Raw genomic sequence first — 27,024 nt, forward strand, 5'->3', positions numbered from 1 at the left:
AAAGCTGCTGATGTTATTGCCATGTGGGACAATAAAGGAATATCTTATCTTATCTTATCTTATTTGATGTGGCTGTTAAAGTTCAAGTCTGAGTCCATTATTACCCCAAGATTTCTAACTTGGTTTGTAGGTTTTAGAGCGAGACTCTGGAGGTGACACTAACACTTTCTCTTTGTTTCTGTGACATGAGACGATGATTTCAGTTTTGTCTGAGTTCAGCTGGAGAAAGTTGTTTTGCCTCCACACAGTGATCTGTTAGATGCAGTGACAGTGAATCCACTGGTCCATATTCACCTGCTGACAGTGAAACATAGATCTTATACGCCAGTCAAAGCGTCTAGAGCGGAAAACGCAAAAGCGCCCCCGCTGCGCCGCGCTCCACGCCGAAAAAGCAGGAATTGCGCCGCAAAAACGCAGGAGGTGTTCGACGCGCGTTTACATTGACTTTGAATGTAAACTGGACGCTTCGGCGTCTGCGGTGTGAACGGGCAGGAGTCTTCTGATTTTGGCTATGTTGCGCAAATGGAAATAGGCTGTTTTACAGGCTTGATTTATATGTGCTTCAACTGAGAGCTCCTGGTCAAATAAGACTCCGAGGTTTCTTACAGTAGAACTGGAGGCTACACTAACATTGTCCAGTGTGACTATCTGCTCAGATAGAGCGTCTCGTAGATGCTTAGGGCCAAGCACAATGACCTCGTTTTTTTCAGGGTTAAGAAGCAGATAGTTAAGGTTTTTATATCCTTCACACAAGCACTAAGTCTGTCTATTTGATCGCTCTGATCAGGTTTCATTGATAAATACAGCTGAGTGTCATCTGCCTGCTATGCAGATGACACTCAGCTGTATTTATCAATGAAACCTGAAAGTTAATGCCATGCTTTCTGATAATGTTGCCTAATGGCACTGCCATTAGGCAGCATATAAAGAGTAAACAGAATTGGACCGAGTACTGACCCCTGAGGCACACCATAAATTACTTTAGAGCAAGGTGAGGAGCTCTGGTTTACATTAACAAACATTATCATTTTACATTGGTACCTATCAGATTAATAGGATTTAAACCAGCTAAGGGCTGTTCCTCCGACACCTACATCACATTCTGACCTCAGCAGTAGAATGTTGTGGTCAATGGTGTCAAACGCTGCGCTGAGGTCCAACAGAACCAGGATTGAGACCAGTCCATCAGCAGCAGCTAATAACAAATCATTTGTGACTTTAACTAGTGCAGTTTCAGTGCTGTGGTGGGCTCTGAACCCTGACTGGAAAACTTCAAATAAGTTATTGTCCTGCAGGTGGCGACAAAGCTGTTTTACTACAACTTTTTCAAGGATTTTAGAGACAAAGGGAAGATTTGAAATAGGTCTGTAGTTTACCAATAGGTCAGGATCTAGATTAGGCTTTTTCAAAAGAGGTTTAATGACTGCATGTTTGAAGGACTGTGGAACATAGCCACTTTCTAGTGAAGTATTTATTATATTAAAAATAGGGTCTATAATTAGGGGGAGAATGTCTTTGAGGAGTCTGCTTGGAATGGGGTCGAGGACACAAGTTGAGCGGTTAGAGGACATAATGGCTGAAGTTATCTCTGCTTGATCAACAGCTGTGAACCTTTCTAAGTTTACAGGTGGATTTATATGGGACGTTAGTTTTACAGCTTGGGCTAGTTCAGGGCTAATAGCGGGTGTAATTTCATCAAATTTATCTCTGATTGTTTTTATTTTATTGTTAAAAAAACAGGAGGAAATCATCAGAGCTAAGTGTAGCCGGGATTGTGGGCTCTACTGCGCTGTGACAGTTTGTTAGCCTAGCCACAGTGCTGAAAAGAACTTTAGTGTTACTTTTGATGACTTCTATTAGATTTTAATAATATCTGGTTTGGGCCTTACGCAGAGCCTGCTTATGGGACAGTAGACAACTTTTCCATGCTTTTAGGGATTCTTCTGTGTGGGTGTGACAAAATGATCCTTTCTAGCTTTTTAAATAGTGAATGTGAACGCAGTTCTTCGTTGTACCATGGGGAGGCGCGCTTTGGCCTAATGACCTTCTAAAGGAGCTGCAGCATCAAGAGCAGACTTCAGAGAAGTCATGGTCAGGTCGACAAATGGATCACTTATACTGGGACTAAAACTGTTCTCAGCAGTTCTGGAACAGTCTTCCTGAAGATGTGAGACAGGTTCTACTCTGACAATGTTCAAATTTAAGCTAAAAACAGTTTTGTTTAGCTGTGCATATGACTGAAAGGATTTTTCCTTGCACTCTTCTCTTTTATTTCTTAAACTGTTTTGTGATTTTATTGTTAACTGGCAGACTATTCTGTGACCAATTTTTGACATTTTAAACACTAAAATACGGGTGCACCTTTAAATGTTATCCTAAAAATAGCACATTTAAATGTATTACTATTTAAACACGATTAAAATTGAACATGTAAATACTTCTGCTGGACACAATATCCCATTGTGCCGGTGTCCAAGCGTGCCTGGGGAGAGGGTCAGAACACACGCTGGTTAGGTTGTTGGTCGGCACTAAGCCTATTGTAAAGACCAGGAAGAGCCTGGCGCACCTGCCCACTGACCATCTGCCTTTGGTCGAGTTTTGTCTGGGACAATTAGTTTAGTAAAAGCTAAATCTAGGGAGGGGGCAGACGAGACTGGGTCCGTCGTAAAAGATACATACGCTCAGCACAGACGTGTGCAGTTTGCAGATAGCGCACTGATATGGGAAAGAATCAATCTAAAAGAGATTTGTCCATCCCGGAGACACCTGTCATGCTTCCAATGTCAAATAAATATGGGAAAGAGTGTCTATGTATGTGGTCTGTAATTTCTTTGTGATTTTAATGCATTTTTCCTGTTGTGTGAAGCACTTTGAATTGCCTTGTGTATGAAATGTGCTCTACAAATAAACTTGCCTTGCCTTGCCATGGTGTCTCAATTGATGGGACATGCAGATGATGTCGTACTACTATATTTAACCAAACCAGACATTTCCATACCTAATGCGATACATTTGGTCCAATGTCTGGATTCAAATTGAATGTACAAAACCTTACTGGTGACCTCATCTGTCATTTTGAAAGACATACCCATTTAAATGGCAAACCAAATCTTATTTCTTTAGATGTTCTGTGCTACTTGTGTCTTCAGTATTTTGTTTTCCCTGTCTGGTCTGGTTCTTTTTTCTGTGTTTTATGTATCTAACTTTACAAAAAATTCCAAAACATTAAAACCAAACAATAAAATACATAAAAAATATTAGAATTTAGTAGAATGTGGTCAGTAGCAAAAAATGTAATAGTTTGTGAAGTGGTTTCATTTGAGTTTCAACAGATAAGTGGTCCCAGTTTAAATCACACAAAAGTAATGTGGCAAAGTGGACTGGCGCGTCCACTATTTTACTCTATTTTGTACACTGTTTACACTCACATTACCAACAACACCACCTGAGGTTCTGGCTCAGGACCAATCTAATCTAAGGCACGCACGTTCGTTGTTGGACGACAGAGGCAAGGTTCAAGTTAATGATGATTTATTAATACAATCGATGTTTTCACAGTCCGTTGTGTTCATAGTCCATTCAGTTTTAGACAAGTTGTAAGAGTTCACAAAGGGTTCACAAAAAAGCGTACCCAACAAAAGGCAAGACAGGGTCTCCGGGCACCTGAAACGGGATGGATACAACACGTCGCCGCTAGCGCTTTGACAGTGAGGCTTTACGTCGCCTAGCCGCCCGGCAAACGGCACGCCATACATCCCGGAGGTCGCACACCACGCGGGCTCATGGTGGCACCGCGGCACACTAAATAGTGACACTAGTTAGACATTATACAATCTTCTCATTCACATACTACAACTCAAATACCTGGACTGAGGAGCGATGTGGAGCACCGAGCAACTAGGAAGTGTGTGAGGTCAGAGGTCGACTGACGTCACCTGACGGCAATTTATGGAGCTACTCTAGATTGATTCACCTATCAGGGGTGTCTGAGCAGTGGCAGGGGCCCGCCTGCAGGCTATCCTGCCACAGTAAGTTATAGTATGTTTTGGAAATATAGTTTGAGTGGATTTCCAGAGCATTCCTGGTTAGAAGTCAACAAAGAAGCCGTTAGCAGTTAGAATATCCCTGTAGATTCAGTATTTTTAAATGTCCTGTAATATAATTGGTCTGAATACACAATTGTAGGCAACAACTTGAACGTTTCTTTAGCTAACCTGAAAAGCAAAACCCTTGTTGTTGCTATACCCAAGATGATGTCATATAACTCCTGGGAAAGTTTAGTAGTTTGCTGTTGTTTCTGATTCACTTCTTTGCTGATAATCTGTTGGACTTTTCTTCCAAGACGGAAAGGCATCTCTAAAGTTCTGCGATCCAAAACAGTAGAGCAGCAGGTCCAGGCAGCAGTTCAGTCCAGCCACAACCCACGAGGCATAGTAAGCCGTCTGCACCTGATGGACAGTGTCACAATGGTGAGGGAAGTATTTAGTGAGCACCGCTGCGATCATCCGGGTCACGTTCATGGGCAGGAAGCAGACGCCGAAAATGACCAGGCACATTCGGATCATGCGCTGGGATTTGAGCTTGACCTTTAGGCCTTTGGGGGTGCTGGTGTTCAAGCGAGTGAGTATGTTTGTGAGACGGAAATAACAGGAGGCGGAGATGCTGAGAGGAAGGAGGAAACCAAACAAAAACAGAACAAAGTTGATCACAAACATGGAGTTTGACAATGTCCTTTGGCTGAAGCTGAGACATTGTGGATGATTGCCGACTTTAGTTTGGGGAACGACGAAGCAATAAACCACTGACTGTGCCAAAAGTAGAAGCCACACTCCGGCACACAGCTTCATGATAAAGCGTTTGTTTTTCATCCTGCTGCTCTTGTTGAAGTGCGCCACGGCCGTGTACCTGTGGACGCTGATCAGAGTGAGGAATATGGTGCTGCCGTAAAAATGGGAAGACATCAGAGCGATCTTGACTTGGCAGAGGAACTGTCCAAAAGTCCAGTTGTTGCCCATGAGGAAATATACGGCTATGAGCGGAGTGACAGGAGTGGCCAGAGTGTCGCTGAGAGCCAGGTTGAACTGCAGGACGGTCCCAGCGCTCCATGACGACAGACGGCAGCAGAAGACCCACAGGCTGAAGACGTTCTGGATGAAACCGATGAAACTGACCAGGCACATGAGCACAGGGATGGACATGGGCTGGGCGATAGGCAAGCAGCTCTCATTGGTGTTGTTCATGTTCAGAGTATTAAAACCTATAGGACGGAACATCGAGGTTTAAGAATTATTGCATTGAAGGATACTTTTGAACGTTAAATGTTAATCTATGTGAGGAAGCTATTGTTTTACAAAAAGGGCATTTAAGGATATAAGAAAGAAGAAGTGGAAATCTAGTTTCACGAGTACTAATTCAATATTAAAGTTAATATATTTTCATATATAAATAAATATTGGTCATTAAATATATTTTAAAATATTTAATTGTTAATTGTGAATAACTCTGCAAATCTCTTTGTATTAAGGTAGTTTGTAAATAACCATTTTATAATCCTTTTTTTCATAAACAAAGATTACCACACACTATCTTATTGGCAAAATTTGAATTTATCAGCAATAGAAAACCTTTGCGCTTTAGGCCTTTATCAGGCAAACAGAGGAGTTCCAAGGAGTCATCTTAAATAGGGTGTGGCAAGCGCCCAAGGGTGGCAGGTCGCTAAATGAACTGTGCACAAAATAATCTACAATCAATCAAATCCTTCTAAGTGAAGAAAAGGGCAAAACCACCATGTTTTGTTAAAACAACACTGAGGCAAATAAGTAGACCAGAAAGTAGACCCAAACTACTGTGCTATAAACATATCTTTATATACACGTATATATCTCTCTAGCAGATTCTAATGGCAAATAAGTCTAAATAAAACACATGGTTTTCAATAGAAACACATGACAGACAATACTTTTAACAAAACTAAAACATCTTTCCTTTTTATTGATTTCCATGAATTTGATTGTTATGCCCTGTTCATTTAACTACATGTCACCCTTGGCTGCTTGCCACATGCTATTTAAGATGGCTCTCTGGAACTCAGCTGTTTTCTTTCTGAATCCATAAAGGTTGTTTATGTCTGAAAACATTCACATGGTAAAAGGTGTGCGGACATGTTCTTTCTCTTCATGTATTTTGGGCTGCTTCTTCTCTTGCACCTCGCTCCAAAATGTGAATTTATCATCCATATTGTTGACATAAACCCTTTTTCAAACTTCAAATTAAACAATGTTTAAGAGTGTGTTCATAAAGTCCTGTCCCACAACAACATAAATGGCATTAACATACAAATCACTCTTACCTGTTTTGATGCGTGTAGACTGGAACTGAAAGAACTGTTGGCTTTTGCTAGTTTCATATTTTATTGTAGAGGAGGAGTTTCCCATTAGAGCACAGATCATTTCAAGTAACAGGCAGCACAGTCTTTTATTTTCCAAATTATATATTAATATTATAAAACACCTATGAAAATATCACACATTTTGAATATATATCAAAATACACAAATGCATTTGTATATTTGTAATTACATATGCAAATACATACCTGTAACCATGAAGTGTTTACACAGAATTATGTCATCTACATGTTATTTGATGTCATTTCTGTATCACTTGACTGAGGCTCCGCTGACTTGACCTTAAAAGATGGAACTGCATCTCTAAAGGTCTGTGATCCAAAACAGTAGAGCAGAGGGTCCAGGCAGCAGTTCAGTCCAGCTACAACCAATGAGGCATAGTACGCCGTCTGTAAATGATCAATCAATTGGCATCGCTGGGGATAGAAGTTCAACACCACCCCTGCTGTAGTGCGGATCACATTTATAGGCAGGAAGCAGATGACAAATATGATGAGGCACATTTGAATCATGCGCTGGGATTTGAGCTTGACTTTGAGACTCTTTGGTGTGATGTTGTTGAGACGAGCGAGAGCGTTTTTCACACGAATATAACAAGTGGCTGAGATACTTAGAGGAAGCAGGAAACCAACCGATACCAGGACACAGCTGATGATGAATAAAGAGTTTTTCTGAGACCTCTGACTGAAGCTGAAACATTGTGTGATTTTTCCTACTTTAGTGGAGGGAGTGGCAAAACCATAAACCAATGAGTGTGCCAGCAGAAAGAGCCACACTCCAGCACACAGCTTCTTGATAAAGCTTTTGTTTTTCATCCTGCTGCTCTTGTTGAAGTGCGCCACCACTTTGTACCTGTGGAAGCTGATCAGAGTGAGGAATATGGTGCTGCCGTAGAACTGGGCACTCAAGAAGGCAATCATGACAGTGCACAGCACCTTTCCGAAAGACCAGTCATTACCCATTGCAAAGTACACGGCCATGAGTGGAGTGACAGGAGTGGCCAGAATGTCACTGAGAGCCAGGTTGAACTGCAGGACGGTCCCAGCGCTCCATGAGGGCAGACGGCAGGAGAAGACCCACAGGCTGAAGACGTTCAGGATGAAACCGATGAAACTGACCAGGCACATGAGCACAGGGATGGACATGGGCTGAGGTCTGGGCTGGCAGCTCTCAAAGTCACTGCTGTTGTTCATACTGACAGACAATACCAACCTGGAGAGATTGTAAAATCATGCATTATTTTATATGAAGAAGTTTGAATTCTATAATAAAACAATTAAATGAATCTCAACTCTGCTTTTAACAGATGTTTTTCTGGTGTTCATCTGAAACAGAGGTTTTGCCCATTTAATGTTGCTTTTGGGATGGCCCAATTCACATTTTCCGTATGTAATTTGAAAAGCAAACCAATACTAAGTAACAGTCCTAAAGATGTGAGGTTTGAATCCTTTTTTCAGCACTTACTCTTTATCAAATACCATTCACATAAAATGAAACATAAACAAACCTCTTGAAAATGAGGTCTCGATCACGATGGGTTCTGAATAACTTCTATTGAGTCTTTATTTTCACAATAAAACCATTAAACAAAACAAATATATTTTTGGCAGCTTTAGAACTGACGAGATAATTTAAACACTGACCTAGACAAAACTCCAGAAAAGTCCAGAAAAACCTACCTGTGTTGATTTGCTGTGAAGTGTCAAACAGGACCTGTTGCATTGAATTGTTGTTGCATTGTTCAAGCTAAAGCTTAAACAGGAAACAGCGCAGCAATTTTTCATGTCATTTATTTGGATGGAAGGGGAGGTTCCATTTGCTGCCATTTCATCTATGGACTTTGTTTTACAAGCTTTACTGTGCTCAAAGAGTCCGTTTTAGAAATCCAAATTATTTATTTTCAAGCATCTTCCATTATAACTTTGACTTTCACAGTGAAAACCAAATGATTCAAAAATATCTATGTTTGGAGAAGAATGTAAATGTTTTGTTGGGACAAAACTGCACATCAGAGTAAAGGCTTTTCTACAACCTGAACCAAATTGGTGAATGACATACTGCAGCTCCAGATTAAAAAAAATAATACACCATACAAAGGGCAATAGACGTTTTAACAATACAAGAGGCCTTTTGGCGCTGGTGTCTGCTGGCTGCCTATTGCAACGCTCTCTCTCTCTTTCATACTTTTTGTGCTCTATTGCATTTTTGTAAATATATTTGTACTTTTATTTGTACGGCCGGGGCTCGCAGACACTCTCTGGACCCGCTTTGGTTTGGTTGTGTTCCGCTGGATTACTGCATGTTTTCGTCGTTTGTAATGTGCACTGGCCCCGAGCCCCCCCGGCTGGTGCTGGCTTATACTAAGGAGCAGCTGTTAGCGCTGCGCGACGCTGTTGTTCCCCCCCCCCCCCCCCCCGAGACCGTCACGTAATCCCGGCTGATATTTTACGGAAAACACAGAGTCACGGGAAACGTGAGGTCTCTGCAGAACAAGACGCCGGAGCTAGCGATTCTCGCACGGTCCCAGAGGGTTTATAGGGACAGCAGTGTCATGCTCTTCACAGAGACGTGGTTAACACCAGAAATGCCAGACTCCATCATTGCTTTGGACAACTTTCATCTGCTACAAGCAGACAGAACGAGAGAGTGCGGTAAGAAAAGAGGAGGCGGCCTGGCTGTGTTTGTGAATGAGAACTGGTGCAAATCTGATCATTGCACAGTAAAGGAGCAGGCGTGTAACAAATACATTGAACTGTTGCCTATTGGCATGAGGCCATACTACCTGCCCTGGGAGTTCTCACATGTTATTGTGATAGCAGTGTATGTGGCCCCGTCTGCTAATGCTGAAAATGCTTGTGGAGCACTGCTCTGCTGCACCAGCAGGCTACAGACACAGCACCCACAGGCGTCCTTCCTCATCTCTGGTGACTTTAACCACGCTTTTCCCTCTTCAACATACACCCTGCCCCACCAGAGACAATAAAACACCTGACTTGTTCTTTGCCAACACCAAGGAGGCTTATTCCTCCTCCCCCCTCCCTCCCCTGGGCAGCTCGGACCACAACCTTGTACCTCTGAGGCCTGTGTAGGGACGTGCATTCAGGGGCAGCAGGGGAGGCAGGGCCTCACCTGTCAATCTTGGGAAAAAATAAATAAATAAATACAATATAAAAAAATATTAATATTTTGTCATCTGGTATGTATTATAAACCCACTTTCCGTTTGAATCCAATATCGAACAATATTATGTCAAATAAGAATGTCAAAATGTTCACATACAGGGGGGAGGCTGCTCCTGCTCAGCCGCTGGAGCGCACACACTCCTCACAAACTGAGCTGGTGCGATGCAAAATGATGTGTCACTCTCTCTCCCTCTGTTTATAACAAATAAAACACCCTGACGATGTGCTCAGTGCTTCCATATTCTCGATAATGTATGAATTGTATTTCTGAAGCGTGTTTTAGGCTCACAGATTCATTATAAAACCGCAGTAAAGGTTCACTCAAAGAGGCATCATTACATGGGCCGCATGGACGCGCATGCTCCTGAGCCCGGCCGTGTGTGGACAGGTTTCACTATCTTATTCCTTAGATAGAGAAAGGAGGACATGCAGCAAACGTCGGAGTCGGGATTCAAACTCACGATACTGTGGCTGGCTGTTCATTTTACCTTTCGCCTGTAATGCCCACATTTCCCCAAGAGATGCCACTGTTCCCTCTAAGATGCACCTGCGCAGCTGCGCACTGCTCCACATAGTGCACTGCTCGCACTTAGTGCACTGCTCGCACATAGTGCACTGCTCCACATAGTGCACTGCTCGCACATAGTGCACTGCTCCACATAGTGCACTGCTCGCACATAGCGCACTGCTCGCACCAAATCTATGGTGCGCAGAAAATAAAATTCACCACAAACGGCCACCGGGGCCAATCAAGCAGGAAGTGCAAGTGTTTGACACTGAAGAAGACTCTTGTGGACAGTAGAAGACTCTTGTGGACAGTAGAAGACTCTTGTAGACAGTAGAAGACAGTAGATAATTAATCATTATTTAATGCATTTGGAAAACAATTTGTACATTGAGCCTTGCATTTGTTGCTTTGTTACAAGTTACAGGTCAAATCTTGCGTGTAATTTATAGTAATTAATTAGTTCACACAAACACCATATTTTCCTGGCCCGGCCCTTCGGCCAAATTTTAGAACCCAATGTGGCCCTTGAGTCAAAAAGTTTGGGGACCACTGTTTTAGACGGAGGTATACATCTAAAAACGCTGACATCACTCATTGACTAATGGTGAGCGACACTTGCATTGAATACAAGAAAAAGTGTGTTCAACTCCCAGTTCTCCCAGATTTTTTTTGGTGCCTCACTCGCCCTGAACCTCAACGCACGTCACTGGGCCTGTGTATGAACCCATCGTGCACAGGCAGCCTGTGGTGCCCCGTGTGGTGAGGAGGTGGTCTGCTGAGAGCGTGGAGGCTCTGAGGGACTGCTTCAGCTTTATGACCCACATAGGGAGGACATCAACACCATCACAGAGTGCATCACGGACTACATCAACTTCTGTTTTGAGAACACTGTTCCCACCCGGACGGTGCGGCGTTTTCCAAACAACAAGCCATGGATTAACTGTGAACTGAAGGCTCTGCTGAAGGAGATGAAGAGAGCCTTCAGGTCAGGGAAGAAGGAGGAGCTGAGGACTGTGCAGAAGGAGCTGAGGAGGAAGATCAGGCAGGCGGAAGTCAGCTACAAGAGGAGGATGGAGGAGCAGCTGCAGCAGAAGAACATTCAGGAGTGTGGAGGAGCCTGAAAATCATCTAAGGCTTCAAAGTCCCCCCCTGCCCAGACAGAGGGAGACCTACATAGGGTGAATGAACTGAATTCTCACTTGCTGAGATTTGATCAATCACCCATCCCTCCCCCTGCACAGTTGCATGCTCTCTCTTCCACAGCTGGACAATGGCCTACACCCGTTCGTCTTCACACCTTCAACCGCTTCGGCCCATCAGCTCACCACGCCACCCAAACTCACCCATCCCCCCAGCACACAGTCCCCCTGCCAACCAATGACTGTCACAGCAGCACAGGTGAAGAGAGAGCTGAAGACGATTAAAATAAGGAAGGCAGCAGGACCTGACGGCATCAGCCCCAGGCTCCTTAAGTCCTGCGCAGAGGAACTGTGTGGAGTTATGGAGCATGTCTTCAACATGAGCCTGAAGCTGAGGGTGGTACCACAGGTCTGGTACCTGTGCCCAAGACACCGCGCGCCGAAGACCTCAACAGCTTCAGGCCAGTGGCTCTCAAGTTCCATCTGATGAAGACACTGGAGCGGCTGGTCCTGGACCACCTCCGCCCCACCGTGGGCCCAGCAATTGACCCGCTGCAGTTTGCATACCGGTCTGGCATCGGAGTGGAGGACGCCATCATCTCCCTGCTCCACCGCTCTCTCTCTCACCTGGAAAAGCCTGGCAGCACTGTGAGGATTCTGTTTTTTGATCTCTGCAGCACCTTCAACACCATCCAGCCGCTGCTCCTGAGGGACAAGCTGGAGACTGCTGGTGTGGAGTATGACCTGGCAGAGTGGATCCTGGACTCTCACAGCTTGTGAGAGCCCGGGACTGTGTGTCTGACACTTGGATCTGCAGTGTGGGGGCGCCCCAGGGCACTGTCCTCGCGCCCTTTCTCTTCACCCTCTACACTGCAGACCTCAGACACGACACGGACAGCTGTGTCTGACAACTCTGCCATCATTGGAATTATCACAGAGGACTGGCGCAGGACTTTGTGGACTGGTGTCAGCGGAACCACCTCCTCATCAACGCGGGGAAGACCAAGAAGATGGTGGTGGACTTCCGCAGACGCCACCCCACTGCCCCCTCACCAGTGAACATCCAGGGAAGGGACATTGAGAGAGTGGACTCATACAAGTACCTGGGTGTTCATCTGAACCACAAACTGGACTGGACTCATAACACAGACGCACTGTACAGGAAGAGCCAGAGTCGGCTCTACCTCCTGAGGAGACTCAGGTCTTTTGGAGTGACAGGGCCACTCCTGAAGACCTTCTACGACTCTGTGGTGGCATCAGCTCCTGTAGGTGTGGCCTGCTGGAGCTGTTACCCCCCACGAGTCCGAAGGTTTGCTAGTCCGAAGGTTCACAAGTCCGAAGGGGGCATAAACATATCGAATCCTCCGCTTTATGCCCTCATTTGATCGTAAGAAAAATGCGTGAACAGAATCCTCCACTCTATGACCTTCATTTGATTATAAGTATAGAAATACGCGTGATCCGATCACCGTAGGATTGATAGTCAAAAAGAAAATTCAGCTGGCCAAGACGGGAGTGTCTACAGAGCCGCGGCGCGGCCGAAACTGCTGCGCTATTTGAGTTAATTCATCCATCCATCCATCTTCTGCCGCTTTATCCGGGGCCGGGTCGCGGGGGCAGCAGTCTGAGCAGGGACTCCCAGACTTCCTTCTCCCCAGACACTTCCTCTAACTCCTCCGGGGGGATCCCGAGGCGTTCCCAGGCCAGCCGAGAGACATAGTCTCTCCAGCGTGTCCTGGGTCTTCCCCGGGGCCTCTTCCCGGTGGGACATGCCTGAAACACCTCCCGAGGGAGGCGCCCAGGAGGCATCCGGAACAGATGCCCGAGCCACCTCAGCTGGCTCCTCTCGACGTGGAGGAGCAGCGGCTCTACTCCGAGCTCCCCCCGTGTGGCCGAGCTCCTCACCTTATGTCTAAGGGAGCGCCCAGCCACCCGGCGGAGGAAACTCATTTCGACCGCTTGTATCCGCGATCTTGTTCTTTCGGTCACTACCCAAAGCTCATGACCATAGGTGAGGGTAGGAACGTAGACCGACCGGTAAATAGAGAGCTTTGCCTTTCGGCTCAGCTCCCTCTTTACCACAACAGTCCGATGCAGCGACTGCATCACTGCAGCCGCTGCACCGATCCGCCTGTCGATCTCACGCTCCATCCTTCCCTCACTCGTGAACAAGACCCCGAGATACTTGAACTCCTCCACTTGGGGCAAGGACACCCCACCCACCTGGAGAGGGCAAGCCACCTTTTTCCGGTCGAGAACCATGGCCTCGGATTTGGAGGTGCTGATTCTCATCCCAGCCGCTTCACACTCGGCTGCAAACCGTCCCAGTGCATGTTGCAGGTCCGGGTTTGATGGAGCCATCAGGACAACATCGTCTGCAAACAGCAGAGATGAGATCCTGTGGTCCCCAAACCGGACCCCCTCCGACCCCTGACTGCGCCTAGAAATTCTGTCCATAAAAATTATGAACAGAACCGGTGACACAGGGCAGCCCTGGCGGAGTCCAACATGCACTGGGAACAGGTCTGACTTACTGCCGGCAATGCGAACACAGCTCCTGCTCCGGTCATACAGGGACCGGACAGCCCTGAGCAAAGGGCCCCGGACTCCGTACTCCCGGAGCACCCCCCAAAGGACACCCCGAGGGACACGGTCGAAAGCCTTCTCCAGATCCACAAAGCACATGTGGACTGGTTGGGCAAACTCCCATGAACCCTCGAGCACCCGATGGAGGGTATAGAGCTGGTCCAGTGTTCCACGACCGGGACGAAAACCACTCTGCTCCTCCTGAATCCGAGGTTCGACTATCGGTCGGATTCTCCTCTCCAGTACCTTGGAATAGACCTTACCCGGGAGGCTGAGGAGTGTGATCCCTCTGTAGTTGGAACACACCCTCCGGTCCCCCTTCTTGAACAGAGGGACCACCACCCCGGTCTGCCAGTCCAGAGGCACGGTCCCCGAACGCCACGCGATGTTGCAGAGACGTGTCAACCAAGACAGTCCTACAACATCCAGATACTTTAGGTACTCAGGGCGGATCTCATCCACCCCCGGAGCCCTGCCACCGAGGAGTTTGCGGACAACCTCAGTGACTTCAGCTTGGGTGATGGATGAGCCAGCCTCCGAGTCCCCGGTCTCTACTTCCTCTTCAGAAGACGTGACTGAGGGATTAAGGAGATCCTCAAAGTATTCCTTCCACCGTCCGACGACATCCCCAGTCGAGGTCAGCAGGCCTCCACCCGCACCGTAAACGGTGTTTGTGAGACACTGCTTCCCCTTCCTGAGGCGCCGGACGGTTTGCCAGAATTTCTTTGGTGCCGACCGATAGTCCTCCTCCATGGCCTCCCCGAACTCCTCCCAGGCCCGGGTTTTTGCCTCTGCGACAGCACGAGCCGCGGCTCGCTTGGCCTGCCGATACCCGTCGATGACCTCCGGAGACCTACAAGCCAGAGTGGCCTGATAGGCCTCCTTCTTTAGTCTGACGGCATCCCTTACTTCCGGTGTCCACCACCGGGTTCGGGGGTTGCCGCCACGACAGGCACCGGAGACCTTGCGACCACAGCTCCGAGCAGCCGCATCAACAATGGAGGCGGAGAACATGGTCCACTCGGACTCAATGTCCCCAGCCTCCCCCGGGACATGGGAGAAGCTCTCCCGGAGGTGCGAGTTGAATACCCTACTGACAGAGGGCTCCACTAGACGTTCCCAACAGACCCTCACAATGCGCTTGGGTCTGCCAAGTCTGTCCGGCTTCCTCCTCCGCCAGCGGATCCAACTCACCACCAGGTGGTGATCGGTTGACAACTCTGCCCCTCTCTTCACCCGAGTGTCCAAGACACGCGGCCGGAGGTCTGATGACACGACAACTAAGTCGATCATTGACCTCCGGCCTAGGGTGTCCTGGTGCCACGTGCACTGATGGACACCCTTGTGCTTGAACATGGTGTTCGTTATGGACAATCCGTGGCTAGCACAGAAGTCCAATAACTGAACACCGCTCGGGTTCAGATCGGGGAAGCCGTTCTTCCCGATCACCCCTCTCCAGGTGTCACTGTCATTGCCCACGTGGGCGTTGAAGTCCCCCAGTAGAACAACGGAGTCCCCGGTCGGTGCACTGTCCAGTACCCCTCCCAAGGACTCCAAGAAGGCCGGGTACTCTGCACTGCTGTTCGGCCCGTAGGCCGCCACAACAGTGAGAGACCTGTCCCCCACCCGAAGGCGGAGGGACGCGACCCTCTCGTTCACCGGGGTAAACTCCAACACGTGGCGGCTGAGCTGAGGGGCTATCAGCAAGCCCACACCAGCCCGCCGCCTCTCCCCGCGGGCAACACCAGAGAAGTGGAGCGTCCAGCCGCTCTCGAGGAGATGGGTTCCAGAGCCCAAACTGTGCGTGGAGGTGAGGCCGACTATATCTAGTCGGTATCGCTCAACCTCCCGCACAAGCTCAGGCTCTTTCACCCCCAGCGAGGTGACATTCCATGTCCCCAGAGTTAGTCTCTGTGTCTGGAGATCTGGTCGCCGAGGCCCCTGCCGTCGACTGCCGCCCAGATCTCTCTGCACCGGCCCCTTATGGATCCTCCTGCGGGTGGTGGGCCCACGGGAGGGCGGCCCCACGTCGCTCTTTCGGGCTGTGCCCGGCCGGGCCCCGTGGGGTAAGACCCGGCCACCAGGCGCTCGCCATGGAGCACCCATCCCAGGCCTGGCTCCAGGATGGGGCCCCGGTGACGCCGATCCGGGCGACGTGAACTGCCTTGATTGTGTCGTCGTCATAAGAGGCTTCTGAACCGATCTTTGTCTGACCCGTCACCTAGGACCTGTTTGCCTTGGGAGACCCTACCAGGGGCATGAAGCCGCCGACAACATAGCTCCCGGGATCATTCGGGCACTCAAACCCCTCCACCACGTTAAGGTGTCGGTTCAAGGAGGAGTTGAGTTAATTCATTCATTAATAATACGATAAGGAGCTCAGGCTATGCACAGAAACAAGTCGGTTCTGGAAAATACGTGAGTTTAATCAATCATAAAAAGTGCATCAACACTAGAAAAGTCCAAAAAGCAGTGTGTGGGGCAAAGGGAGGCGAGGACAGCCCGCTGCACGGACACACAGCTTCGGACTAGCGAACCTTCGGACCAGTGAACCTTCTGACTAGTGAACCTTAAAATTTCTGAATTTTCGGACTAGTGAACCTTCGGACTCGTGGGCAGCCACCGCCACATTGGGTTCTAAAATTTGGCCGAGGGGCCGGGCCAGGAAAATATGGTGTGTTTGTGTGAACTAATGAATTACTATAAATTACACGCAAGATTTGACCTGTAACTTGTAACAAAGCAACAAATGCAAGGCTCAATGTACAAATTGTTTTCCAAATGCATTAAATAATGATTCATTATCTACTGTCTTCTACTGTCTACTAGAGTCTTCAGTGTGTCAAACACTTGCGCTTCCTGCTTGATTGGCCCCAGTGGCCGTTTGTGGTGAATTTTATTTTCTGCGCACCATAGATTTTCTTGCAGTGCACTAAGTGTGAGCAGTGCACTAAGTGCGAGCAGTGCGCAGCTGCGCAGGCGCAGCTTAGAGGGAGCAGTGGCATCTCTTGGGGAAATGTGGTCATTACAAGCGAAAGGTAAAATGAACAGCCAGCCACAGTATCGTGAGTTTGAATCCCGACTCCGACATTTGCTGCATGTCCTCCTTTCTCTCTCATCATTCCCCTTCCTTTCTTTCTCATTTCATCTACTGTCTAATAAAGCCTACGGATTTTCTTTTTTTTTTTTTTACATTTTTAATATAATTTGAACAAGCTTGGCGGGCCGGATTGAAAGGTCCAGCGGGCCGGATGTGGCCTGCGGGCCGTAGTTTGGAGAGGACTGGTGTATACTGTCATACCCATGTGCAATACTGACTTTATCATGTGCAATACTGTCAAATTCATGTGCAATACTCCGACATAATGTAAATCGTACTGGTGCAATATTCTCCGTCCATATAACTGCTGTAAATAAGAGCGAAGGAGCAGGTCTGTCCCTGCGCGCTGCCCCGGGGAGAGCGCGCGCGCCCGTCACCCTGCTGCTGCGCGCCTTTATATCGCAAATACACATTTTAAACCCGTTTACCACATTTTCTTCAGCGCGTTTTGCCGTGACTGGGTGGGTGGGGGAGGGTGCACACTTAAGCGTCAGTTCTGTCTGTCTAAAACACACTAAATCTACTGTTACATGCTCCTGCGTGTCGCGTCCCCCCCCTCCCGTGGTGCGTTTTGGGCAAACCCGGAAGAAACCACATCTTTTGAAATGGAAATTATATTTATATCTACTTGCGTTGCAACACCGAAAGTTCCCCATTGTGTGGACAAATAAAGGCTCATCTTAGAATATATATTTAGGTAAAAGGAGAAAGAGTAATACGGTGACGTTCGCGTTCAAACCAAAATATGAAAACAAACGATTTTAAGAAAGATCGCCTTTTTAATTGATTGCATTGCTTTTGACAAGAAATATCCAAAAGGAAAATCTACAAATATCAATCATATATTCGCGAAAAAGTCCAAAATAACCACAAAATTAACAAACGTATAATAGTCCAGTTCTACAAGCGCGTATAAAAAGTTCAAAACACAGGAACGTCCCCGGGTTGTTTTTTGTTCTGAGCTGGTTGCCGAGGTGAAAAGTAAATCCGTTTGAGCGTTTAGTGCGGCGTGGAGGGCGTGGCGCTGGAGGGGGGCACGCTCACCGGGTGCAGCCCCAGGTCTAAAGATGGAGGCTCGTCGGCCGGAGGGGGGCTCTTCTTCTGCGCTTCCAGCTTCTCCGTCAGCTTGGCGTACAGCTCCTTCAACGGTTCACTGCACTGTGGCAACGAAAACAAAGAGGAAATGTCAAAAGTTATTCAGTTTTAGTCACATACTGCTTTTAAGATTTAGTTTTTTGTGTTTAATTCTTTTTACGGTTTTATTTTGTCGCTTTGAGGTCGAGTTTGTGTATAGTTAAGTCTTTTGTGATCGAAAAGAAAAGCATAACTATTAAGAGTGCGATCTGAAACAAAGTCATTTGTGAACCATCATGTGAAAGTATGTTTTTAGTCAGTGGCCGTGTGGGTTTTGGTTTCAAGTCATCTTTAGTGATATGAAACTACCAAATTTGTATTGCTACGCAGCAAACCACAAACATAAAGTCATAAGAGGAAAGAACACATACATATACACACATATAGACAGTAACCTGTTTGGGGGGTTCCAGTGTCTTCTTGAGGGTCTCCATGCAAGAAGGCAGGACTTTGTGGTGAAGGTGAACCAGCATTCGAAGAGTGTGTCTGTGAACGTTCTCTTTACTGTAATAGAGGAAACAACAATGAAACAGTTAATAAAAGTACACAAGTTAAAGTGGATCTCAAAAAACATTTAGAACTTTACCAGGTCCAAACAAAGTCTACAAAAGAACTATACTGGGTCGAAACATGGGGCCAATATATCATGATATATGCATATCGATACAGCAATGTGCATTGTGATACTTCTAAACAACATAATTTAATTATATATTGAAGCGTTTTACACAAGAACCTGTTGATGCTGCATTAAGGCTGGGACACGTATCGTAAGATACTAGAATATACCCAGACCCATCTGTGGCATGGGTGGGATTGATCAAATTTGCGCCAAGTCTCTGAAATGTGCACTATGCACGTTTGGAGAAATAGGAAAACTGCAACACTTGTGGAGAGGAAATATTGTATAAAACAATTAAATTTACACTTATTATAAAATCAGGCACTGAAAAATAACAGGAGTTTTTGTGGCGTCCGCCTCTCTTCTTAGCAAAAATGATATGCAATTCTTTATAAATGAAGCACCTGGTCTAAACCTTGATTAAAATAGTTCTGGATTAAGCCTGGAGATCATTCTTATTAGTTTAGAGTTAAACAAATGTCTGAGAACCTCATCATTACACTGACATTTGTAGTTCACACTAGATCCTGTTTATATCAGTCTGTGGTTTGACCTTAAAAGGGAAATATGTGGTTTCTTAAAAAGATCCTGAATGAAGAGACATTGAAGGCACCTTGAAAACGACGTGAGTAAAAATCCATCAAAGACGACGGAGCAGAAGTCTTCAGACCCAAACTCGTCTGAGAGCAGAGTGAGGTGTCCGGTCAGCAGATGCAGGAAGATGTCCCCAAACGCCATGTCATTGTACGTCTCAACTGGAACACAGCGCACAGCCTTTAATAACCAGGAATAATAGAGGATTTTTGGCCCGCAATCAGAGTCTCATTTCCTCGTGGCGTGGACAGCCGAGTAGTTCTCTCACATGTCAATCATTCCCTGCGTCCTACTGCACACCTGCAGCCTCTTTCCCAGGATAACAGCACGTTTCCCTGGCTGCGCATGCGTGGTTGATGCCGGTGTGTGTTTAGCGAGTTCCTTCAGTGTACAGGCTGAAGGACGGCAGAGGAAGACTGTGTTTGTTTAATATGTATGACAGTGTTGTACTGACCTAAAGAAGGCAGGAGTCTCTGCAGGGCGTTCTTGTTTCGTAGTTTGGCGATGTGCAGGACATAGTACAGCCCCATCTCACACGCCACTCTGTTGTCTTGTAGATATCTAAGAATAAGACAGGCCATTCTGAATGCACTTTCTATTAAAACCACTGGTTCTGAAGTGTTGTTGAACTATAATGTCATTTCTATTGAATGTGTGTACAGTGTTTTATGTTATTTCTTGTCCTGAGCTGCCAGGAAAGTGGCATGTCTACATTGTATGCTCATTAATATGCACTGTCTCTGTAACTAAAAAATACATTTTACATTTGGATAAAAAGGGTTACAGTAAGTTACATCTGTGGAGAAGCTGGAACTCCAAACATCTAACATTTTTGTAAACAATCTGAATAGAGGTCGTGTGAGCTGGTCTCTGAAAGGTGACGATTGTCTGTGCTTTTAAATGTAGTTCGGCTTTAATCATTCTTAAATATCTCATGTTTTTGTGAGACTGTTTTTTATGAAGATGTGCTTAACCCAGGTCACCCTTGAAAAAGAGGTTTCGATCTCATGGGGTTTTTCCCTGGTTAAATAAAAAATAAAGATCAATATATAAATAAACAGTTTGTGACATTTTCTGTAGCAAAAACTGTGACAGGTCTAATTGCAGTTGATAAATACCCTAAACAACGTTGCGTTAATCTGCAATGACAACATGGCAGGAGAGCATTTGTCCATCTTTGTTTGCCTTTTATTTACTTTATGAGTAAATGAGTTCTAATAAAAGCTTGTTTAAAAGGTGAAGTCATTTGGCACTTTTCACACCTCTAGAGGAAGTGAGACGGCCACAGCACGATACCTGATGAACGCGTCGGGAAGAGCTGTGGGGTACGTCAGCGAGCTCTTCTCTTCGCTGGGCACTTTCTGTTCCACAACATGAATGTGGTCGTCCACGACAACGGACATCATGGCCGGCAGGAAGCGCGTCACTACCTCCAAATCCTAATGACAGAGACAGAAAAGCACTGAAATTATATCATAAAAAAGGTACTATTTTTTGCTCATTTTGACACCAAGTTTTAAGTAATTTAGCAACATTTTCTAAAAAGTAAAAAAAAAAAAGTTTAGGTGTATATTTCTATTTCCTGATAGAAAATTATGACACCTCACTAGGAAATTTCCCAATTGTTTTTATTTGTTCTTAAATGTCTCTTAATTGTGTGAATGTTTTCATCATTGTCCAAACATCACGATAACGATTATTTACATCCTTTCATAATATTCATTCTAATAAAGTCCATTACCAGCTTCATGATATCAAAATTTGACTGCAAAAGCAAAGTTATTGTGATAAATGCTGTTACTATTTATTTTTGCTTATTAATTGCCATTTTATAGTTGCCATGACTTTACTTTGCTTTTATTGTACAGTCTTGTGAGATCAAACTGAGCACTATTGATACCTTTAGTTGTTTTATAGTTAAGTGTCTGTGCAGTGCTTTGGAAACTGTTTTGTTCAGTGGATTTTGAGGTTTTTAAGTAGGTAGGTTTACTTTGCGTGGAGTACATTGAACTGAACCTCCAAAATAGTCACGATTATTTGTTTTTACGATTATATTGTGACCTAAATAATCATGATTATCGCATATCATAACCGCATAATCCAGGAATAATCAAGCATTTAAGCAGAGACAGGTCGAGCTCGAAACCAGGACAAACACGGCACAAAACCAGCACTAAAACCATGATAACTGAGAAGCAAAATGATTAAGAGGAACTTGAAGTGACTGACCAGACGAGGCTCTTTGAAGACTTGGCTGTCAATCATATCCCATGCTCCTTGTCCCAGAGTCAACATCCTCAACAGAAGCATCAAATCTGAACTGTCCTGTTTAAGAGCACAAGCCACAGCATTTCAATACAAACAGGGCATGACAAATATGCCGGCCAGGCAAAACATCCTATTACAATTATACAGAATTTAGTGTACCATTAGAGCATTTTTGAATATTTAGAAGTTTCTTGAAGCCAAAGAGCAGTCTACTCTCTGTGCTCACATTTTAGAGTCTGTTCTCCAGTTTTTTTTTACAGTAAACTCACCCTGGGCAGTGCGTCCTGACTGAGCAGCTCCTGTATGTTCTTTATGATACTCAGCACAAGGGTGTTGCAGGCAAACGGGTCACATAGGATCATGGACAGGTCTCTGATAACAATGAAAAAACAGTATGTGTTTAGTTTAGATGCATTTATATATTGAATTTAGTTCATCGTTATAGCTGTGACTTACCCGAGGACTTGTTCCTGTCCTTTCTTCACTCCGTCCAAAAAGCCTTGCAGCTCTCGGGCTCTTTTGCCATCAACAAACTTCTCCCTGATACAAGCGTCTAGGCACCAAGTGAACTGTCAGAACAGAATAAGAACAAAGAGCGCACTCATCCTCAGAATACTGTTCAGCACACATCTACACTCACCGGCCACTTTATTAGGTACACATGTCCAACTGCCCATTAACGCCAATTTCTAATCAGCCAATCACATGGCAGCAACTCAATGCATTTAGGCATGTAGACTTGGTCAAGACGAACTACTACAGTTCAAACCGAGCATCAGAATGGTGATTTAAGTGACTTTGAACGTGTCATGGTTGTTGGTGCCAGACGGGCTGGTCTGGCACCACACCGGGTGCCACTCCTGTCAGCTAAGAACAGGAAACTGAGGCTACAATTCGCACAGGATCACCAAAATTGGACAATAGAAGATGGGAAAAAGGTTGCTTGGTCTGACATTCAGATGTCTATTCAGTGTAGCCATCTTCTGATGGCTACTTCCAGCAGGATAACGCGCCATGTCATAAAGTGCAAATCATCTCACACTGGTTTCTTAACATGACAATGAGTTCACTGTACTCAAATGACCTCCACAGTCACCAGATCTCAGTCCAATAGAGCACCTTTGGGATGTGGTGGAACGGGAGATTCGCATCATGGACGTGCAGCCGACAAATCTGCAGCAACTGCGTGATGCTATCATGTCAATATGGACCAAACTCTCTGAGGAATGTTTCCAGTACCTTGTTGAATCTATGCCACGAAGGATTAAAGCAGTTCTGAAGGCAAAAGGGGGTCCAACCCGGTACTAGTAAGATGTACCTAATAAAGTGGCCGGTGAGTGTATGCTTGTCTTACGGTTTCTTTTCATGTCTTACTTTATGGCAGGGATCCACGGAGCAGATCTCGCTGATGTCCAGGTCGTGGAGCGACATGAGCAGCTCGGCTCGGAGCGTGCAGTAGTGAACGTTACGAGTTCTTAAGAAAAGAGTCCTGAGAAACTGCAGCACCATGTCGTAAAGCTTCACGTTCTTCCCGATCATTTGGGTCAGCTTTAGCACCACCTACAGGCAGTGACAAAAAGAACACATGAGTAAAAAATAGTTGGGGCTATTATTTAGGGTCACTTGTAATTTAGCTGCTTATTTGTTCAGAACCGAGCATATTAAACAACCTATTAAAGACATATTTGAGACGTATGCATGAAAACACTAGGTATGGGCGATACATCTGTTCCAGTATCGGTTGATATCAAACAATTTTCAGGTATATCGGTATCGGCTGATATTGGGGGAAAAAGACATGTTTTTTTCTTCTTCTTTTTTTAACAGACTAATGTGCAAAAATAGGACTAGAAGAGCAATGAGGCTAAAAATATGGCTGTACGTTTTCCAAATCATGCTACAAATTATTTGATATCCCAGATAACAAAAATGATAACAGAATGTATTTATTTGTTGTTATTTATCCATAAGTGAAAAGTTGATTTTACTTCAACTTAAAATAGATATGTGGGCCTTGCTATGGATTGGACATTTTTTAATATCAGTAGCAGCAAACATCAGCTATTGACAACAGCAGACAGCTAAATATTGAATATCAGTATCAGCTATCGGCAAATCCCTAGTAAACGCAGTGCTTTGTCGGTTAATTTCTAATAATTGAGACAGGAGCAGGCAAAAATGCATTGCTATTATACTGATTTTGTGAAATGTTCGAATAGCTGGATAATCTAACATTTAACAAATGTGAATCCTCTCAGATTGGAAGAGGAATATATGGTCCTTTTCCAATCTGAGAGGATTCACATTCAAGGATTCTGAATAAAGTAGTTTCGTCTCTCACTTCTCCTTGCCGTCTCATTTTTGGTGATGGGCTGAAGAAGTTGTGGAGGATTGAGAGGTCACTGCTGAACAGGGCCGACTCCTTCTCCACGATGTACTGCTTCAGGAGGGGCGACACCTCGTCCCCAAACAGGGCCTGGTTGTCCTGCCAGATCTGCCTCTTCACCTCCACAGCGCACACTTTGTACAGCTCTTTGTCCGCCATCACCATCTTCAGCTTTTTCTCTGGCACCTGCACAACAACAAAATGCAACTAAAGACATGATTGTGGGCTATCATTGTATCACATATTTATATTGTAAACGTTTATTTATTTTGTTATTTGTGCATTGTGCTCGTTTTAAAAATACAGATGAATAAAACATACACAATTACAAGTTAGAAGCTTCCAACAAATTAACAGATTGTTTTGCTATTATGATTTGAGAGTATGTGGTTTAGTTCTTTACCTTTGGCAGATGTTTTAGCACCTGCATCACCACTGGCTGAATGGAAGGCATTTTCACCAGGGGAAAGCTCTTCTCCAACAATTCCTCCAGTTTTGAATATCTGGAAAAACACAAACAGAGAAATGACACGTATCTGTATCTGTATCTGTTAATGTTTACCGTCACAGCAAACGTTACCTGTCCCCCTCTTTTCCCTCCGCAATAATGGCCACGCGCTCCATGAGATTCTCCCGCAGTTCGTCGAACACAGACTGGTGAAACTCCAGCCGCGGTGTCCCGTGAAGGTCCAGGAAGGGGAGAGCAGACTGTAGAGTGGGCAGCAGGATGCCATTCTCCATCTGTGGAAAAAAAATCACATGGAGATTCTGTCACTTCTACTCGTTAATGATCAGCTTAGGTTTTTTCCAATCATTCTATTCCATTTTACGGACTTGGCCAGTAAAAGCATGCGAGTTCAGACTTTGAAGAGCAAATTTGATGAAAGTCAAATGTTAATGATTAAAAGTAGGCCTATGTATCGTTTGTGTTTAGCATTTTAAAATGTGTTAATTAAAAAAAAGACAAAATAAATCGATAAAAATAATAATAATTAAACTTGACCAATATGAGGGGGGAAATTAAAACAAATCATACTTTTTTCTATCATATTGCCAAGCCCAATAAATAAGTCATCTGTAGTTATCATTTTATGCAATAACACTACCAAGTCTAATAAAATATAGGTAACACTACACTACTTTCTTACAATTTCTACTAAAAATCATATTTTTTTAAAATAAGACCCTAAAATTGTCAATGCATTTTATTGGGCAGGCAATACACACAAGAGTATTGAAATTACTATAGTTTTTAATTTTCAAAGAACTACGTTGCCGCAGTTTTTGTTGTTATTTATTTACAGTTATAAATAATGATGCTAACGCTAACATGCTAACAAAACAAACATGAAAAGAGTACGCGTGGCAGCAAAAGTTAGGGCGGGATTTAATCTAAAACGATGCAACTACAACGCGATAAGAGCATGTGTTAAGTGTGAATAATGCACAACTTTAATTGATCAATCCAAACCTGAAACTGGTCAATAGCTTTGAGTGGTTCTGTGCAGTTGGTTAGAGTCTCCTTTAAGTCCTCCCCGTTGGAAATCCCGAGCTCCGGAAGCCCCGCGAACATGATGCCGAGAAATATTCACCCGAACAACCTATGCATTCGTTATTTTACTTTGTTTGAGCAAAATCGCAGGTTAAATGGGTTGAGAATACACTGACATTTGCCCTTTTTCTGCCAAAAGAACAGATCAAAGCGATGGAAGGGTCCCGCGTGCCGTCTTTGTAAACAGTCCCCGGGAAACAATGCGAGCTCGATAGTTCCGCTTACTTCTTTTACTCTACGATGTGAGGTTTTGCTGCCCTCCACTGCTACGTATGGACAGAACACTTTATTAAATACATATTAAAAATAATAATAGGTAACACTACTTTTTCGGTAAGCATGTTTTTGAGCAGTCACGTTGTCCTAAATCATCAAGGATTGTTTGTGAATTTATTTCTGAATCCTATTCATGGGTTTCAGAATGAAAAAAAATTAGGACAGTTCATCTTATTTATTTACACTTACAGCTCCACATTCATTTATATTTTTAATTAGGGCTGAGCAAAAAAAAAAGGAAAAAAAAGCAATTCAAGATTTTTTCACCCCTCATATTGATTTACCACAATTTTTGAATGTATTTTAATTTCTACACCAAACATGGATAAAAATGGCTTTCAATATTACTTACCGGGAACATAAACAAAACAGACTTTTAATCAGTGCTATTAAACACAAAATAATGGACATTTTTCTTCCTGAACTCGTGCTTTTACTGAGGAGTCTCAATTACAATTCCATCGATCGATTTCAAATGCACAGCTCTTTTGAAATGCTGGAAGTAGATGTCTGTTAAGGCTCTTCTTCTATCACACAAGCGTAATGGCAGAAATTAAACTGTTGATTTGTACTTTTAGCATTCGGTTAAATTGTTATAAGATTTTGAATACATTTGAATTAAATTAAATTATCTTTAGCGAAGACGGTTCAGAGCGTGAGTTTGTTTGTGGGAAAGTATAATAAAGTCAGGTGCTCTTCCAGGACGAACAGATTAACTTTGAAAAAACAGACTTGTGAGGAGTCTGGAGAGGCAGAAACACTGAGGAAACGAAACGGAAATTAAATACAAAATGATCTTTGGCTTGATTTAGTGCTTTATTTCCCCTAACAACCTCAACGCGCTCTTGACCTTTGCACAGTGCAGTAGATATTGTTCTTGAACGTGAGAATGAGGAAGTTGCCGTGGACTCTTTGCTGTTGAAGCTTGTTTAGATCTCGCCCAATTGTTTGTTTTTTTGGTCCGGTCCAGACACTTTGGGGTTTCCAGAGCAGAGTCTGATGAACAAAGTCTGGCATTAATGCAACACTCGGATTCCAACCGCCATAAAAAAAACAACAACAACAACAACAACAACAACAACATCTAGCTCACGCTGTAGAGACACTGGTCACAATAATCTCATGTCCTCTGAATCTCCACACTCATTTGAAACTTGTATTTTTTAGTTTTTTTTACTCTTTATTTATTATGACATGGTGATGATAATGATTGTCTTGTTATGTTTTTTCATTTTTATACAGCTAATACAAATTGTACATAGAAAAGATTT

General features: G+C 44.6%; 3 protein-coding genes across 3 annotated transcripts; all 3 read right to left on the reverse strand.

Moving 5' to 3' along the window:
- Positions 1–4,157: 4,157 nt before the first annotated feature.
- Positions 4,158–5,253, reverse strand: LOC140347073 (P2Y purinoceptor 2-like). The gene has a single exon (XM_072433402.1). It carries the CDS (start codon positions 5,238–5,240, stop codon positions 4,278–4,280), a length of 963 nt encoding a protein of 320 aa, XP_072289503.1. The 5' UTR covers positions 5,241–5,253; the 3' UTR covers positions 4,158–4,277.
- A 1,377-nt stretch (positions 5,254–6,630) lies between these two features.
- Positions 6,631–7,615, reverse strand: LOC140347416 (P2Y purinoceptor 2-like). Its single transcript, XM_072433855.1, has one exon. The coding sequence runs from the start codon at positions 7,597–7,599 to the stop codon at positions 6,631–6,633; it is 969 nt and encodes a 322-aa protein (XP_072289956.1). The 5' UTR covers positions 7,600–7,615.
- Positions 7,616–17,711: 10,096 nt separating this feature from the next.
- nelfb (negative elongation factor complex member B) lies at positions 17,712–25,614 on the reverse strand. Its single transcript, XM_072433442.1, has 14 exons — positions 25,397–25,614; positions 24,506–24,666; positions 24,329–24,428; positions 23,881–24,111; positions 22,914–23,099; positions 21,996–22,108; positions 21,809–21,911; positions 21,501–21,596; positions 20,568–20,710; positions 19,726–19,832; positions 19,291–19,432; positions 18,451–18,559; positions 17,896–18,079; positions 17,712–17,840 (listed from the first exon to the last, which is right to left on the reverse strand). The coding sequence occupies exons 1-13, from the start codon at positions 25,496–25,498 to the stop codon at positions 17,921–17,923; spliced, it is 1,752 nt and encodes a 583-aa protein (XP_072289543.1). The 5' UTR covers positions 25,499–25,614; the 3' UTR covers positions 17,712–17,840; positions 17,896–17,920.
- Positions 25,615–27,024: the final 1,410 nt, after the last annotated feature.

This window comes from Eucyclogobius newberryi, unplaced genomic scaffold (genome assembly GCF_026437365.1).
Source record: "Eucyclogobius newberryi isolate DKJ021-1_F unplaced genomic scaffold, fEucNew1.0.hap1 SCAF_6, whole genome shotgun sequence".
In the NCBI taxonomy this organism is placed as follows: Eukaryota; Metazoa; Chordata; class Actinopteri; order Gobiiformes; family Gobiidae; genus Eucyclogobius; species Eucyclogobius newberryi.